Source organism: Anastrepha obliqua, chromosome 3 (genome assembly GCF_027943255.1).
Source record: "Anastrepha obliqua isolate idAnaObli1 chromosome 3, idAnaObli1_1.0, whole genome shotgun sequence".
Lineage (NCBI taxonomy): Eukaryota > Metazoa > Arthropoda > Insecta > Diptera > Tephritidae > Anastrepha > Anastrepha obliqua.
In genome coordinates, this window is record NC_072894.1 from 101196383 (window position 1) to 101213564 (window position 17182).

Genomic DNA, 17182 nt, shown 5'->3' on the forward strand with positions numbered 1-17182 from the left:
TTTATAGACAAGCAACAACTGAGGACATAATTGGATGGCTCGAAGATCTGAATGAGGACGATAATGCAATTATTATAGACGACATCAGAAATGCCAATTCAATCGATGTGAATTTATTTCCACCTGAAGAACAAGAGTTATCCGATTGCGATGATGCAGATGAGAACGATGAAGGTATACTGGGCGACTTGGGCCGTGGGGTTCTAAAAAGGCCATGCGCGATAAAAATTGCCAATTCAGAAGTGGATAATGTACAGTTTTTTAATGATGTGATCAATTCAAAAACCTCGCGGTCAGTGACTTCTACTCAAAGGAAAAAGAAAAAACCCACAATTCGTCGAAAGTGATCCAAAATAGAACTAAAAACAAGAGAAGGCACAAACACAAAATACGCGTTCACACTCCGGATATTGTAGCAGATATTTTGAATAACGATTTAAATCCATTACAACTTTTTAAACTAATTTTTGATCACGATTTTATGAAATATATACAAGTACAGACTATAAAATACGCTGTAAACAAAGGATAAGAGGCGGTGACCCTAAATCTTGAGGAATTGTACACATATGGGGTGGGTACAACAAAGTGACTATTCTCAACCATAATTTCACTTGATTACCTGATAAATTTATTAGTTGCATTTTTAAGTACCAGCTATTCGGATGTACTGGGGGACAGAAAGTGATGTGTACAACCATTTAGTGGCAGGTTCAATGGCGCGGAATAAATTCAAAAAAAATACATCGGTACCTTCATTTCAATAATAATACACAAATTGTAGTGAATAATAAAGCATTCAAAGCAGAGCCTATTATGGATCATTTAAATACAAAATTTAAAGAGCTTGGAAAACCATTTGGAACTTCATTTTCTGTAGATGAATCGATGGAGCCTTATTTTGGTAAACATTCTTTCAAAACCAGTAGAACTTCGTGCAGTTTCAGCACGAAAGAGGAAACGAAAAAACGAAACTAGATACGATGGAGTCAAGCACTTCGTAAATAACTCAAGAATTCAACGCCGATGCAAATTTTGTGGCAAGTGTACGAAACTTATATGCATGAAAGGTAGTTTCGAATTGCACCCAGATAACTGTGTTTACAAATATCATGTAACTGACTTATCAAATAACTAAGAAATTTAAAAATGTATAGATATATTATATGTCACTTTATAAATAAAATGTTGATTTGAATTCAAAACCAATGCATATATTGAAGTTTTATTTTCATAGAAGTAGCTCTCCGAATACGCTTATGTATGATATATCATACGCTTTGCCACGCCCACATCTTTTGAGATATTTTTTTGAAAAATGGAAATGAACCGTTTAACATCAACACAAATACTTGGTGATAATTTCAGTCACCTATCTTAACCCGTTTCATGTGTGAGCATTAATGGGTTAAGCAAACAATTTTAACCGAGCACAAAATTACTGTGGCAAAATACTTTTTAACGCTACAGACCTCAGTGTTCAAAGAGATACGTAGAAAGGTTGGCCTAATAATAATTTATTGTGGGTCTACATTGCGACTAAAACCACGGATGTGATAAATATTTAGTTGTTGTATAAAATCCAATAGCTCTGGTAACTGTTTCTCTTATCTGCATTTGTATCCTTTATCGATACTATGACCAAAGGTAGCGATAACTATCGATTACATATACAATCGCTAGTGTTTCACATCTCTACTACATGCATTTACATATATACATATGTATGGCCCATCTCGCAAGCAATTTTCACATAATTTCGAAAAGCATAAAATGTGATTTTAAATTGCCACTAGTCAAATAAAAACACCAAATTTATTTAGACGTTGAATAGAGTTCTAGCAAATTATTTCATTATCTAATAAATTTTATGCTAAAACCTAACTGAAATGTAAACAAAAATCTAATACATGCAAACAGTTAATTAAAATCACAACAATGGTGTCTGGCGCCAATATTATATTGAATACTGATTAGTTTAGTGTAATCTTGAAATTGATGATGACCTCAAAGGTTGAATAGCGGATTTACGAGTACTTACGAAAATTAATCAACGCCAAAGGTCCGGCAAAATCGGAAAGGGCAGTGAATTACAACGGAATGTACAGATTATACAAAAAAGAACAAATATTTAATGTGAGTTGTCACTTAAAATATTCCTTTTTTTTTGTTAAGTATGTGTGCATACTTGTGACAATTGTGTAAATTTATTTTCGTTTTGTAAGTCAACGACCTGCACGTGATTGGCGAATATTTTTATACATTTTTTAAATTTTATTTTTCATAGTCTTTTTAGCAAATGCGTAAATATCGTTAAACGGTAGAAGTACGAATATGCGTAGATAATTGATTTTACACTCTCATTTTCAGTCGAGTGACATACTCGGCATGATATAAATTTATTAGTACTCAAAATAATACACATATGCATACATTCAACGGTATATTTATATTATATGTATTTGCATATCCGCTCGCCGTCATGTTAAATAGCAGTCATCATGTCATCGCTTCTGCAGGTAAATAAAAAAAAGTGAGCGAAGAATTTGAAACATCTGAAGTTCTTATTGAGCGGTACTGAGCGGAATTTATGATTGAATACCTTTTAAATACATAAGTACGTAGAATTTATAGTTTTACTAGCTGGTATTGAAGGGAAATACATTAACACTAGAAAATAATGCTAATTTTTATTTTTAATCGATTCGACTAACATGTAATTAACAGTAATTTTTTCGGTTCTCTGGCATCAACCATTAACAAATATATTTAATACATTTTTTTTATTCATTCTAAGTATACCAAAATAAAAGTTTTGCTTTTTTGTTCTTACATCAACTTTTCGAAATTAATTTTAAAAAAATTCTTTTGCAAATAATACTCTTTTGTGATCAGGTGTAACAAAAAGTAAATAAAGGCATAAGCAAACAAAATTTCGCTAGAACAAAATCATTTAAAAACAAAACAATATAAATTTGAAAAAAGAAATACATTGAGCTTAAAAAATAATACGTTTTTCGTTTTAAGCGCAAATTTTGCAGACTTCAACTTTGCGCTCTCCACATATATTTATAAGTACATTTATTGCGCTCTGCAAATATACTATGTACATTAGGCCGGGTCGATTTGTGGGGAGGCAAAAAAATCGCCCATTGCTCTGTGAAAATCATATTCTAGGGATCAAAATAAGAAACTTTGCCGAAGGAACCATACCTCTAAAACGAATTCTGATGCCCCCCAATTTGGGTCGAACTTTTTAGTTTCTTTTCTCATGTAAAGGCCAAAAATGGTGATATTTTGAAATGATTGTATGGGGAACCCTCCAGGGGAGTTCCAGGGGGTGTGCCACTGGCATGGGTGGATCGGCCGTCCAAAGTTAATGGGGGTCGGTCATACATTTGGACTCGATTGGAGCACTCGAAATGGGTCAAAGTGGGACTTTTCGTTCGACCCAATTTGGGGGACATCAGAATTTGTTTTAGAGGTATGGTTCCTTCGGCAAATTTTCTTATTTTGATCCCTAGAATACGATTTTTACAGAGCAATGAGCGATTTTTAAATCGACCCGCCCTAATGTACATCCATGATCATTCTGCGTTTTGTTTTTATAAAATTATCTGTTAACTTTTTTCAAACTGATTTTTCTATGCTGAAATAGCAAAAGCACAAAAAACACAAGCACTTTACCTCTAAGTGGAGAATAAAATGTTGCTAAACAGAAGGCTGAATGTTACATAAATGTAAATTATTAATCAAATCGACTGCTACGAGCTGCACAAGTACAAAACAACAACATTTTCTGCAATGATATTACTGCACACAACAGGATAACATCGGCAACGGAGCTTACACGATATTAGAAAGCATTCGGCAAAGTGAGAGAATAACAGAAATATATATATATATACAAATAACGAAATATAAACTATGCTAGTCGAATCGGCTAACATTAGTTCTCTGGGGTTAAGTAAAATACTTACCTACATTAAATTCTTAAAATGGGGAAAAAACAATTTCTGTTTTTAGCTGACATTTTTTGTTTTAATTCAAAGTATGTGAGTACATATAGTTATTGATAACATATTTTAAGATTTATTATCGATAACGGAAGTGAATAAATCGTTTGACCTACTTACCGTGGGAGAAGCAGACGGTACGTAGATCAACATATGCTCCTTTAAAATATGGACTAATTGCCTTTGAAAAACACAAACTAATCGTAAATTGAAGTCAATTGAGTATGCAAGTGTAATCTGGTGGAATAATTGGAATTCGGGCAACTAAAACAGATTTGTCTTTGAGGCAATCAGTGGAAATGGTTGCTTCAATAATTTTTTTCGCAAACGCGAGTCGTTGCCCAACCTACTATATGAGGATTTAAATTTTTTTATTTATTTTAATTTCTAAATTATATTAGAAAATAATTCCAATACATCTTTAACAAAACAAAAATTAAAAAAACAAAATAAAAAAAAAATTATACCACGTTTCCATAAATGGACTAAAAAGTAGTAAATAACTTTTCCTATTCTCATAGAATCGATTAGATAATATCTTTTACAAGACATTATTAAAAAATCCAAAATTGTACCGCTAAAAAACAAAAACAGTACGCCAGCTACAAAATCCACCGCCTTTGCAATACTACCTGTGAGGAGCTGTAAGGTGTAAAATTTATTTACTATAACGTTTTCACTTATGGCCTTACCATATTTGTTCTTTTTTCAGTGAGCTGAAAAATTCATCTGGCCCAAAAGCTGGAAATAACTTGGGAAAATTTCCTTGAAATTGATTTATTACGACCTTTGACATGGATTATTAAGATATTAATCAACTTAAACGATCCTTGTTTCTTAAAAATATTTACCTTGATACCCATACTTTAATATTTGTGTCTAACTTTTTAATAAATTCCCTTTTTGTAAATGCAAACAAAGGGCAACACCATGCTAAAATTAATGTTGAACACAAACTATCTACGACCCATAAGCTTTCCAACGGGGGAAAAAATGTTAAAATCTGAGTGACGCTCTTTCAAAAAAAATTCCTACATTTTTATACATTGTGTAGTGCATGATGGAAAGAATAATGAGATGGCGCCTATCGTGGTCCCGTTACTTTGCGCTCAGCGAATTTGACAACTAGTTACGTGATTTTAGCTCCAGTATGGCCAGATTACCATTTTCGTAACTTGATTTAGCATTTTTTTTTGTTATTTTTATTATTTTTTGTCTGGGAGTTTTAGTTCTTTCTTCATGACATTTTTCTAGCTGTTCTAATTAAAATGTCATGTTTATAATTTTGTAAAATATATATTTTTTAATAATTATTTAAATAATTCACTCAGTTTTATTTAGCTTTACTTTTTTTTTAACATCTGGTGGCATTGCCCGCGATTGCAGGCGTTGTTGGTGTTCTTCTGCTTTCAGCAGTCAAATTTCTCTCGCTACTGCAGTGTTGCCTAGCTTTGGATATAAAAATGCACAAAAATGCCCATTCAAAGAAAATAACCCAACAAATTTTTATTGAATCACTTAAAGAGCTTTGTATGCGTGACAAATTGTCTTTAAAATGTGCGTTTTTTTAAATAAATGTGTTATGCTTATGTACAATTTAATGTATGAGTTTTTTTTTGCTAAGCGAGACTCTTTTGTTAAGGGAACGACTTTTTTGCTATATTTGAAGTTACGTAACTAGACAAGGTACTCTTTTTGCAAAAGTGTCAGTATGGGTTTTTTAGTATTTTCTGGTATTTCGTTGTTTATTTTTACAATGAATATAACTCCTATGTCTCACTAAGGATTGATGCCCGGAAGAAACGATTACACCTCTATGGTTTTAATTCGCATTCAGTAAATTCAAAGGCTTTTTAAAATGTGTAGGTTTTCAATCTTAAGAAGAGTTGAGAGAGGGGCATTTAATATTTTTGCATACCCTAAAAGGGGTCCAAAAATTAAATTTGCACTTTCAAATTATCAAATTTTATAAGAGTAAAAACATTTTCATTAGCACTAAAATATTCTCAGAGTGGCCTTTTTTAACCTTCTTTTGTATAATAATACAGTTTTTTTTTAGCCTAAAGTTTCGGTAGCTTTAAATTAAAAAAAAAGAAACAAACACGAAACTTCAAAATTTCCGCACTTTCGGTATAAAAAAGCACTAAATTTATTGCGAAGAGTAAATGGTTGGCAATACTGCACAACTCAGCAAACGTGACGTCACGTACTCTCTGATGGGCGCAATCTTCTTTCTATCATTCTTGTGTGTAGTGTAGTCGAGAGTAGTGATATGTGAGAGTAGATATTATATATGTAGAGAAAAGCCGCTAGCCGGCAACAGGTGGCTTATTATTTAATTGCGATTTTAATCAATTGTAATTAGTTATTGTATATAAATAAATACATAAATGCATACGTACATACATACAAGAGTTTAATGTAGGTAAGTATTTTACTTCACTTTAGTCAACTAATGTTAGCTGATTCTGGCAGTAAACATAGTTAAATTTTGTTTTTTCACGGTTGTTCTCTCACTTTGCCGAACGCTTTCAAATATCGTGTAATATCGTGCCGATGTTATCCTGTTGTATGCAACAATATGATTGCAGAAAATGTTGTTGTTTTGTAGTTGTGAAGCATGCGTACAATATTGCACATTTATTCTATTTTTGTATTACTTGTATTAGACGAGGTTCAAATCTCAATACAATTACATGTCTAATCATTCGAGGCGGATGTGTTTACATTTGCATGTAAGCCATCGCAGTATGCAAAATATGCTATAAAAAGTGCGACTGCCGATAGGATCTTACACCTTCACTGTTAGACACATTCACACATCATCTTCTTTATATAAAATCTTCAATTAAATTACTGTATTGCAATTTAATCACGCATAAATCGCTTTAAAGCCGTGATTAACAATTGTCTTGCTATTAATGGTTGGTTAGAGCGTTAATTGAGTGTGTCGAACGCGGCCATTTATAGTCAGCTGAGTGACGCTAATTTTTTGTGGGCGTGCGCGCGCTTGTGTATGTAGGTGTTCCGCAGCCGATCGTCGCCGCGCCTGACGCTGCCTTGTACGTGTCTACACTCCCACGCCATGCAAAATGATGCAGCAACGTTAAAGTGCTGTGTAATCGAGATATCGCCATGTTAAGTCAATTAAAAATGATTTGAATGCGATGTGAAGTCGTTGAGTATTGGCCAAGAATGGATATTTTGCTGGTCAGTCAATTGAATTGGGAGCACTGTGAATGGAAACAGGGAGAAATTGTGAACATAAGCGAAAATTAAAAAAAAAAAGCAGAAACATTCAAATAATCAAAATAGCAAAATTAGTTTCTTAGAAAAATTAGTAAGCAAAATTTCATTTGGATAATAATTGGTTACAAAAATATGTACAATAGCAAAATAATTTGAATATGTACCTACTCGGATGTATGTGTGTATGTTCATTTCTGCTGTTATTTTATGCGTAAAATCCGCAATACATGCCAAGTCACGTCGATTGTGCTGCGAATGCTTTTAATTTTTTATAAAAATATTTAAACGAGTAGAAAGAAAAGAAAATATAGTTAACCGGCTTCAAAGCATTAGTTATGGAAATTGGCGAACTCGTAAAGAACTTAAAATGTGATAGAATAAACAATGCGAATAAATTATTAAAATTCGTAAATGCCACGGAGGCAGTGATAAATGGCAAATAACCAACAAGTTGTGTATGGAGAAACAAACAAGAATCGTATGCCCATTGTACGGCACTAACGGGCAGTCAGTTAGAATAATATGTAGAATATTTTGAAAACTGTTTGAACTGTTTACTAATTTTCTTAGTCCTTTAGTCCTTACGACTTCTGCACTGCCTTTTAATTTTACAGATTATTTTCACATTTTATACCATACAATTTCAGCTACTTTTCCTTTACTTAGCTCAATTTCTTTCCCAAACATTTTAAAAACTCACACAAGAGTGAGTATTCCAGTGTAAAAAAATAAATAAAAGCTTTTCTTGAATAATTATAATCGTCAGTAGTTACTAAAAAGTACTTATTTCCACTCTTTGATACGATTTTCATAGAACCACACAGATCGAGGTGCACTGAATCGTGTGATCATCTGCTATTTGCAGAAAGAAAAACATCTCCAACTGCCTAGGCCTTAACGCTGCTGCACAGTCCATTTTCAGATCATCAAATTTTGGTAAACCTTCAACGACGCATTTTGACTACAACTGAACAAGAACATATAACTCTGGAGCATGCAGTCGGGTACATAACCACTGAAAATGTAATCGACAAGATGCTAAGTAGCGAGGAAACGTGGGAGATCATCAATGGTTTTGCCGAAAGAATTCTTCGGATAAAAAAGCGGGACCTGAACGCAGACACATACATTTTTGTAATGAAGAAGATGGAACGCCACTCTAAGCGAAAGCGGTTCCACAGTGGGTGACGTTTCCAAACGAGGGGGAGTTTTTTAGTCTCTGGACATACCATTGCTGCGACGACAGCTTTGATGATGCATTAGACACTTTCAACTCAATCATCCGCAAAAATAAAAAAACAGGGTCAAATGAGTGGGGTTTAAATGCCTGCGGCCTCGATAGTCTAGTGTAAGTGCACTAACCTGCCATCCCAGAGGTTGAGGGCTCGTATCCCACGTGAAGCACGGTCCATATTTACCTACTTTCCCTGTTTCTAAAAAAAAATTATCCTTTCCATCCATACTCCCGCACAAAATTCAGCGCATTATTTGCATTGTGGCTGCTAAAACAACCAAAAAACAAAGAAAAATACACAGTTACACATTGCATCAGTGGCGCCAGCAAGAGGAAGTGGGCAATCGCGGTAATAGCACAGACACATCAACTTTAGCGAAGTCCTCAACCATCTGTGCGATCCTTCTGGTAGAAAAATGTGAAACACAGATGGCGCTCCAAGCAATAAGAAGGGGTTGTTCCTAAGTTTGGGACTGGTAGTGGCAGGCTAATCACCTACCCTGTCAGAAATCAAAATAGATTAACGCAACCAACGCATGACTGAGTTTTGTCGAGGCCCTATGCTCCCGAGAGGAGTGAACAAGGAAACCAAAAAAAAATCTCTTATGATGTAGGTCAAAGTCTTTGCTAGTGATTTCTAATACTTCATTACATTCTTGTTATTAATATTATGAGCGGACTTAGCACTAAGAGCTGCAAGATCTATTAAGGCCTCTTCATGAGCTCGGTGCCTTTTCCTGAGCTCAACTTCCTCAATAAATTTTAGTATTTGCACTACTTTGTTGTGCCTTATTTTCCCCTCTAATAAAATATGTTTACCCAGGTGTTTGTCCTGCTGATGTATTCAAGCTGGCCAGACACCAGCGCGTGCTTGACGGTTTCGTTTTCCATAAATCCGTCATTGAATGTAAACCAAAAACAAGCCGTTTGACTTTGAAACCTCCCCAAAAGTTATTCATTCCACATTATAAGTAGCTGCTCTGTTTTTTCATATAACTATTTTGCAGTCATGCCATTTTCCCATTTACTTTTGCGTTATTTCCATCGCTGCTCAAAATGCAATCAGTTTAAAGGAGTCTAACCTCTGGAGACAAATTCTCAAGGGGCATAGTAGCATTTTTGAGTAGTTAACACCGTATTTCTCTGAACCTAGGAAAGATCATCTATCAGCAAATTGGGGATTGAGATTCCTGTCAGGGCAATCTTTTCAAGTAGGCAAGATTGGAACGAGGGGAAAATCTGTACCTCTGTCTTCACTGACAGCTCCAAGATGGAAACAGAGGTTTTATCTAAATCAGTCAGTTTATCTATTTCCTTAAAATTACCAAATTCTGGAAGTGCTTTTCGGGCAGAAGTCTTTGCGATCCTGCAGGCATGCAAAATGCTTAGGGAACTCGGGAGCGATGGAAATATCAACACTTTTTCCAAGCTACGATCAATGCTCTGACGACGCCTAAACTAATGAACTTCTGTAAGAAGGAGGTCAAATCTCTTAGGTGTGCTGGTAACATTTCTCTGATGCGGGTTCCAGGACATCGAAACATAGCTGAGAAATGAAATTGCTTATGAGCTTGCAAGGAAGGGATCGACTGAGTTGATCTCAGAGGGCTTCTGCCCAGTTATAGGCATCCTCCTGACTGTTATTAAAGGGGAATAGCACAACAGGAAAGCGCAGAAGATATGGAGCGGCATTTCTTCGTGTGCTATTTCGAAAACGCTTCGCCTCCGGTACAGAAATTGACTAAATACGCTAACACTATTCTATCGCTATTTATTTTACCACCCATCCCCTTAAGTTGTAGAAAATTATTTCAAATATTAAGTGCGTAAAATATTATAACTACGTTTGGCCAAACTTGCTTAATCGCTCCAAAATTTCGTCTCCCCAAAATTGTTCTTTTTTACGTAAACATTTGTATGTATATTTCTAAATAAGTATTGTTTTTTTTTTTGCTTTTTTGGTTTCATCAACTTTGCCCACCAACTTCACCTTTGTGTGTTCGTATTAAAAATATGTCCATTTAGCTGATTTATATTTGCATGTATTTAACGAAGGCGTATTCTGCACGTCAGAAAGGCCACATTTCTTGTCATTTTTTAGCTCATTTCTTTTTTTGTTGAGCTGGAATTTTATTTACCAAGCTCATCAACAACAGCACGTCACAAGTTGCGCTCATTTTTTTTTTATTATTATTTCTCAATTTTTTCCACCAAATCAGCTTTGTTTTTACCTTTCTCGCTCGCTCTACGTTGGACGCTCATGTGCTCAATCACTTCGGCGTGCTTGCTTACGTGCAAAATATTCGTATTCGTATTCGGACTTTGCCGGTGTGCGATAATAAGCAAAATATAAAATACCATGCAAAGGCAATACTTACCAACAACAACTATTAGTAGTACTAATCAGCATAGAGAGTGCGGGCATTTGGTTTAAATACGAGCGCCGGCTAAATGTGAAATTCAGTTGAAAACTCGATCTCAACGTAAACGGATCAAGACATTGAACTAAAAGTTAGTAAAAGCTAAAATATAATTAGCAGAAATTCAAAAAAGTATTGACATACTATATTTTTAACAAATTTAAAAAGCAAAATTGTGTATTGAAAAATAAATTTTGGTTGTATTAGTTGAAAAACTTTGTTTCAAAAAGCAAACAAAAAAAAACTACAGTAAAGTGTGCGCGCATTATTAAAGATAGTTGCTCAAGCCATTTGCTATTTAAAGTCAACTTTTTACAACAAAAAATCTACATTGCAAACAAAATGTGCTCACTAAAAGTGTGTTTAATCTTCGTTGTTGCTGTGATTGCTATCAGCTGCATAAGTAAAACCAATGCTGCGGTATTCACACAACCTGCTGCCTTCCATCCTGGTGAGTAAACTAGCAGAGTGCTAAGAAAAATAATATGTGCAAAGAGTATTTGTTGAGTGTGTGTATGCATAACTGTGAATTTCTAACAAAAACACAAAAAAAAATCAAATATAGAGGTAGAAATCACTATATGAGTTATACACTAATTTACTGTATATAAAGAAATATTTAAATCCTTAGTCAGCATTATTTAAATTCTTAGTTTTGGTTAAGCAACAAATCTTTATAGAAACATTTTACGAAATTTCATAGTTCTGAGTGCTAAGAAAATGTAAATCGCTGCTTAAAAACGGATGTCTAAAATTTTTGTAACAGTTAAAAAATATTTATGCACGCATTTGCTAATACTGCTATACATTTTAATGTTTGTGGTTGTTCATTTCGACTTTATTACGCTTTAATAGCATTATTAGATTTATTATAGAGTTGATTTCGTTAACGCCAACAAATCGGGTTCGTTGCTTAAGTCTTTCATTTTAAGGAGAGCAGAATAAGAAATCAAAGCGGCTTGGAAGTGAAAAGTATATTAGCAGCAATTAGTAGCACTCAGAATGTGAAATATTTCGCGCAAATTCAATAAAAAATTGTTGAAAATTAAAAAAAAAAACAATTTTTAATGTAAAGAAAGAAAACAAAAGCAAAAATTAGATTTTATTTCCCATTTATTTTTAAAGCATTTTGTTTCTGCGCCTTTCTTTACTACATTGAGCTTAATTTATTTACATGCATGCACAGATTTAAATGCCTTTTTCCCCCACACATACTACAAATTGATCCACATCTTAAGTAGTTCTCCTTGACACACTCAATTAAAATACATTGAGCAAAGCATAATTTTCTCACATAAACCAACATTTGTTAATTATTTCCAACAAGATACACATTTTGTCAGCAAACAACGCCTTGTAGCATCCTTGACTTTAATTTTTTACATTTTTTTTTTTTTATTTTTTTTTTTTTAATCATGCCTTGATTTTTTTCACCCTAAATAAATTTACCGGTTCGTTCTGTTGACTAATCAAAAACAAAAAAAAAAACGCATTCTTCCAATCAAAATATTGGCACTCACAGCGCGCTTCGCTCAATTTCTGTCGCCTCGTAATAGAAATGCAGTAAAAACCCACAGCACGACCTCATTTCAAATATGTAGAACGGAACTGAAAATAAAAATTCCCACTTTTTCGTTTTGCTCATATTTAAATTGGTACTGTTTTGGTCAACTTAACTTACGCTATGCAATGAATCATTTCTATATGTAGTATATGCATGCATACATACATACATATATAAATACATACATATAATTTTTGAGTACACCAAAAAATTTGCATTTGACGTCAGTAAAAACAAAAACAATTTCAGCTCTTCATTGTTTATTTTAGCAACATTTTTTTGTGTACATATTTTATGCTTGACTGACTGGCTTGCGATGGCAGCTGTAGTGGTAGTAGTTGCTGGAGCTGACGTCAAAGCGTTCAAGTGATAAACGATAAGCGAGTAAACAAGAACCGGTAAAGCAACACTTAGGCTGCGTGTAGAATAAGCAAAAACAAAAACAGCAAAAAAAACGTGGACGAAGTATTTAACCATTAAATACAAAATTAGTAAATTGCGACCACTTTTTTGCTCATCTTTGTGAAAAAAATGTCTAAACTATTTGCCTAAAAAATATTGTTATTTCTATGTCAGAGCAAATAGCTTTCTTAAGTCGCAGTAGCAGTGCTAACTTATTAGCATACAACAACAAATATGTAACGCTTCTCATATCTAAAGTTGCTTGTTGTTTTTTCCGGCTTTTTCGTTGTTGCTATATTGTTTAAATAAATAATATATTTTTTGTATTGTTTTTGCTGATTTTTATTGCCTCAAATACACCAACTGGCTACGCTAAGCTAAATAAATATTTTTGTGGCGACAGCGAGACGCCTGGAAGCTGAAGGTCGTTTGGGAAAACTTGTTTTTTAAACTCAAAAATCTTTTTTAATGAATTTCGTAACATATTTAGATGCTTGCTCTTTCAACGCATGAGATTTTATGCAATTTTTTTATTTTTACAATTTTACTTTTTTTTATTTTTTAAGGACTGGATTTTAATGTTTGTGCATTAAAGAAGTCTAAATACATTAACTAATTTTTTGAAATTAATTCAATATTTAATTTTTTGCATTCTTAATTTTAATTAATTTCTAATTTTTGTTATGATTTTCTTCAAAAAAATATTTCTGGTTTTTTTGAAATAGTTTTTTTCTGGTTTTTTTCAAAATTTTTTTCTTATATAAAATATTTTTTTTTATAAAAATAAAGACACGTTTATTTATTCATCAATGCCGCAACTGCATAGTTTTTAATATTTCGTGCTAATTGTGCGCTAAGTGTTTCAAAGCATTCCTTCCTTTATTTTTGCACTGCTACACTTGGCGTTTATTTCCAGCATTTAACGCATGCGCAAATACATGCATTTAAAAATAGCATTGAACTCATATGCTAGCGTGGCGGACGACTACAACGGGCAGCGAGTCACGTTCTTATTGCTCTATCGCTTTTTATAATTCAGCTAATGGATTTTGTTTTTTGTGCTGTATTTTTAATTTTTGCGACATTTTCGCTTAATGAACTTTGTGGCAAATTAAATGAAGCTGTGGCTTTTTATAATGAGTAATCAAAATATTTTAAGAAATTAAGCATTGATTTTTGCACAGCAGCAAAGTATTTTTTCCGTCATTTTTAGACTTTGCTTTTTTATTTATATTTTTAAAATTTTTCGTCATAAAATTACAAATTTTTACTTGTTTCTCTTTTTTTTTGCACTTAAATTGCCTTATTTTAGCTACTTTATAGTCTCCTTTTTGTTTGTAGATAGTCGTATAAACACGCCCATAAAAGGTGTTTTACTGAAACGTCTCATTGGGGCTATGAATATCGCGCTATAGCCTTAAAAGTAAAATTTGCGAAACTTACAACTTACATTCCTTGCACTTGACTAACGCGCTTTTGGAAAATTAAAAAAAAAATATTTGTATATGTCATTCAGCGTTTCAAAAGCAAATGTTCAATTGTACGCATATTTAAAACAAGTTTGTGTTGCAACTCCTCCATTAGAGTGCCACATAAATTTAACTATACAAAATTTAATTATTCAAGATCGCAAAAATTTCCTAAAATTCTCGTAAAAGTAACGAAAAAAAACTTAAATTAATAAAACTAGTGCAAAACTTGAATAAGAGATAAAAACTTATTTAACTTATTAAAAACAATTTTATGCTTTTAAATGCTATTATTCAGCGTAAGCGCTAATAACATTTTAATGAAGTAATTTAATTAAATTTAATAGCCAATTTTTGCGCAACAAAACTATTTAAGCCATACAAACAAATAACTATGGGGTTTAGGTAGCCATATATAGCGAATTCATTCAACATATAAAATGGCGGGATTCCAAAAAAACATATACAAAATAACTTTTGTAGTTGTAAACAATTCATTAGGAATTAGCAACCGTTTTCAGCGCTACGCTTGGTAAACAATTCCCTACAGCTTTGAAGCTATTAAATAAATTATTATTAATGACAAATTGTTGCTTATGAATACTTATTTTCAAGTGATATATTGTATTAAAATATTTCTGCCATATTTACCATAGTACCCATTCATTAAGGCAATTAAAAGCAAATAAACTAAAATTTCCCACTACCAAGTTCGTATCTTAAGTCTTTTTTTCGCCTCATACGAGATTGACAAAAGGAGAATATTTATATACATATTGTATACAAAAATATTTCACATGCGTGCAGTTAATTGCGTTGAGCAGCAACCTTCAAGCGGCAAGTTTGTTACTTAAATCTTTTTCTTTTGTTTTGTAACACAAACGCACGCAAAATTGTATATCCACCTAAAGTGGATATGCACACAGTAACCCAAAAGGAAGCACTTCCTGCTCAGACATCCATTGTGCAGTCTGTGACGCCTACGCACACACGCGTACAGCCAGTGTATGTGCACTGTGCACCCAATGTCATATAGCTCATCAGCAGCAAACCGGCATGCAAAATTCGCACGCAAATACATTAAGCATTACACCTTTTTTATGCTTTTTGTATTTTTCTCTTTTTTACTTTTTTTTTTTGCTTTTCTTATATTAAATATAATTACTTCCTCATCATGTGTTAAGCACGCACAACAACACAAGCCAAGCAACGACATTGACTACAATGAAAACAAAAGCCATTGAGCAACAATAATAATAATAAATTACAACGCAATCAATACCTGCATACACACACACACATAATATAATATAATACACTGTACATGCATATTTATTGCATGAGTAATAAAACAATTTATTAACTTCCGCTCTCTCTCGTTTTTTTTTTTCTGTTTACCCTCTCTTTAGCGCATCATGGCAAGTGCTTTGATAAAATCACCCGTCGTGCTATGCTGCCCAACAAGGAGTACAAGCCGAAGGGCATATGCGCAGTTATGACATGTAACATACAAGCACAAACAATCAACATTGAAACCTGCCCCTACGTGGAAATGCCCGGCTGTGAGGAGTTGCCTACCGATCCTAATTGGTCATTCCCCAAGTGTTGTCCACAATTCAAGTGTACCGATTTCAAGACTGGCAAGGAGTTCATTGTGTCGCTGTAGAGGCTGTACACCAATACCACCACAACCACAACCAACAGCAGCAGCAGCAATGCGCAAGCAAACAAACAAAAATAATACTCAAGTGCCGCACGCCATACGACGGCGTGTGGCGCAAAAACGTGATTTTATGCTTTTATTTACCATTACTACCTTTAACTACAATTACAACTACAAAGTACTATTTTTAAGTGTGTGAATCGCCTAAGGAACGTGTCTTTACTGAATGAGTGTTCTTTGAAGATTTTAATTAATTTTATATTTTTGTTATTTTAACTATTTCCGCTCATTTTGAACTTCATTAGTGCGTAAGATTATTTATTGAAAAAACAAAAAACAAAATCAAAATCAAAACAAATCAAACTGTAAATACTCGTTTTTCACCTACTTCTTACTTTTTTTAAATAATTATTATTTACTTTTGTTTTTATATTTTGTGTAGTTTGTTTAGTTCTTTTTTAAATATTTTTAAAATTTGTTTAGTTTTTTTTTATTAAAATCAATTACTTTTGCCTTCTTAATTTCTATTAAATTTATTTTGTCTGAATGTGTTTTGAATGTAGTGTATTAATAAATAATTTAAGTTAATTGTAAAATTTTGTAAATTAAAATTCTCAACTCAGTAATTGACGGCCTGCGTTATTTGCTTGCCTATTTAGTAATAAAGGTTAATTATAATTATTTTAGTATTTGTTTTTTAAGTTTCGGAGAAAGAAGTTAAATTAAAAAACCAGAAAATAAAATACAAATAAATTATTAAATATAAATAAAATGCGTTTTGTTGTATTTTCTTAGGGATTATGTCTCTCTAAACATAAAAAAAATAAATAAAAAATAGATAAAAAAAATAGAAAAAAGAAAATTTAGAAGAAAGCAAGAAAAAAGAACAACAAACTACCGCTTTGGAAGGCCAAGTTGTATCTCAAAAGAGTTGGATAAAAATCGTACAAATTTTGTCAAGCCGTTTGAAAAATCCGTGTAAAGTCAGAGAAATGGCATTACTGGTGCACATTGAGGTTATGCTTAGTTAGTAGCATCTCTTGGAAGAAGACATACCAAGTTTCAGCCAAATCAGTATATTTCTTTATGCTTGGCATTCGTTTGAATCGAAGAAGTCGAGTGATTTTCATTTTCCATCTCCTCAATGCATCAGCTCACGCCTCAG

At 33.1% G+C, this 17182-nt stretch overlaps 1 protein-coding gene across 1 annotated transcript; it reads left to right on the forward strand.

Annotated features, from left to right (window-relative positions):
- The first annotated feature begins 10976 nt into the window (after positions 1–10976).
- Positions 10977–16452, forward strand: LOC129242854 (uncharacterized). Its single transcript, XM_054879736.1, has 2 exons — positions 10977–11370; positions 15764–16452. The coding sequence occupies exons 1-2, from the start codon at positions 11262–11264 to the stop codon at positions 16018–16020; spliced, it is 366 nt and encodes a 121-aa protein (XP_054735711.1). The 5' UTR covers positions 10977–11261; the 3' UTR covers positions 16021–16452.
- The last annotated feature ends 730 nt before the right edge of the window (positions 16453–17182 follow it).

Bases quoted from the DNA above. Each gene is read 5' to 3' on its own strand.
- LOC129242854 (XM_054879736.1), top strand. From the start codon at position 11,262: ATGTGCTCACTAAAAGTGTGTTTAATCTTCGTTGTTGCTGTGATTGCT. The intron at 11,371-15,763 runs GTGAGTAAACTA...CCCTCTCTTTAG, and splicing joins ACCTGCTGCCTTCCATCCTG to CGCATCATGGCAAGTGCTTT.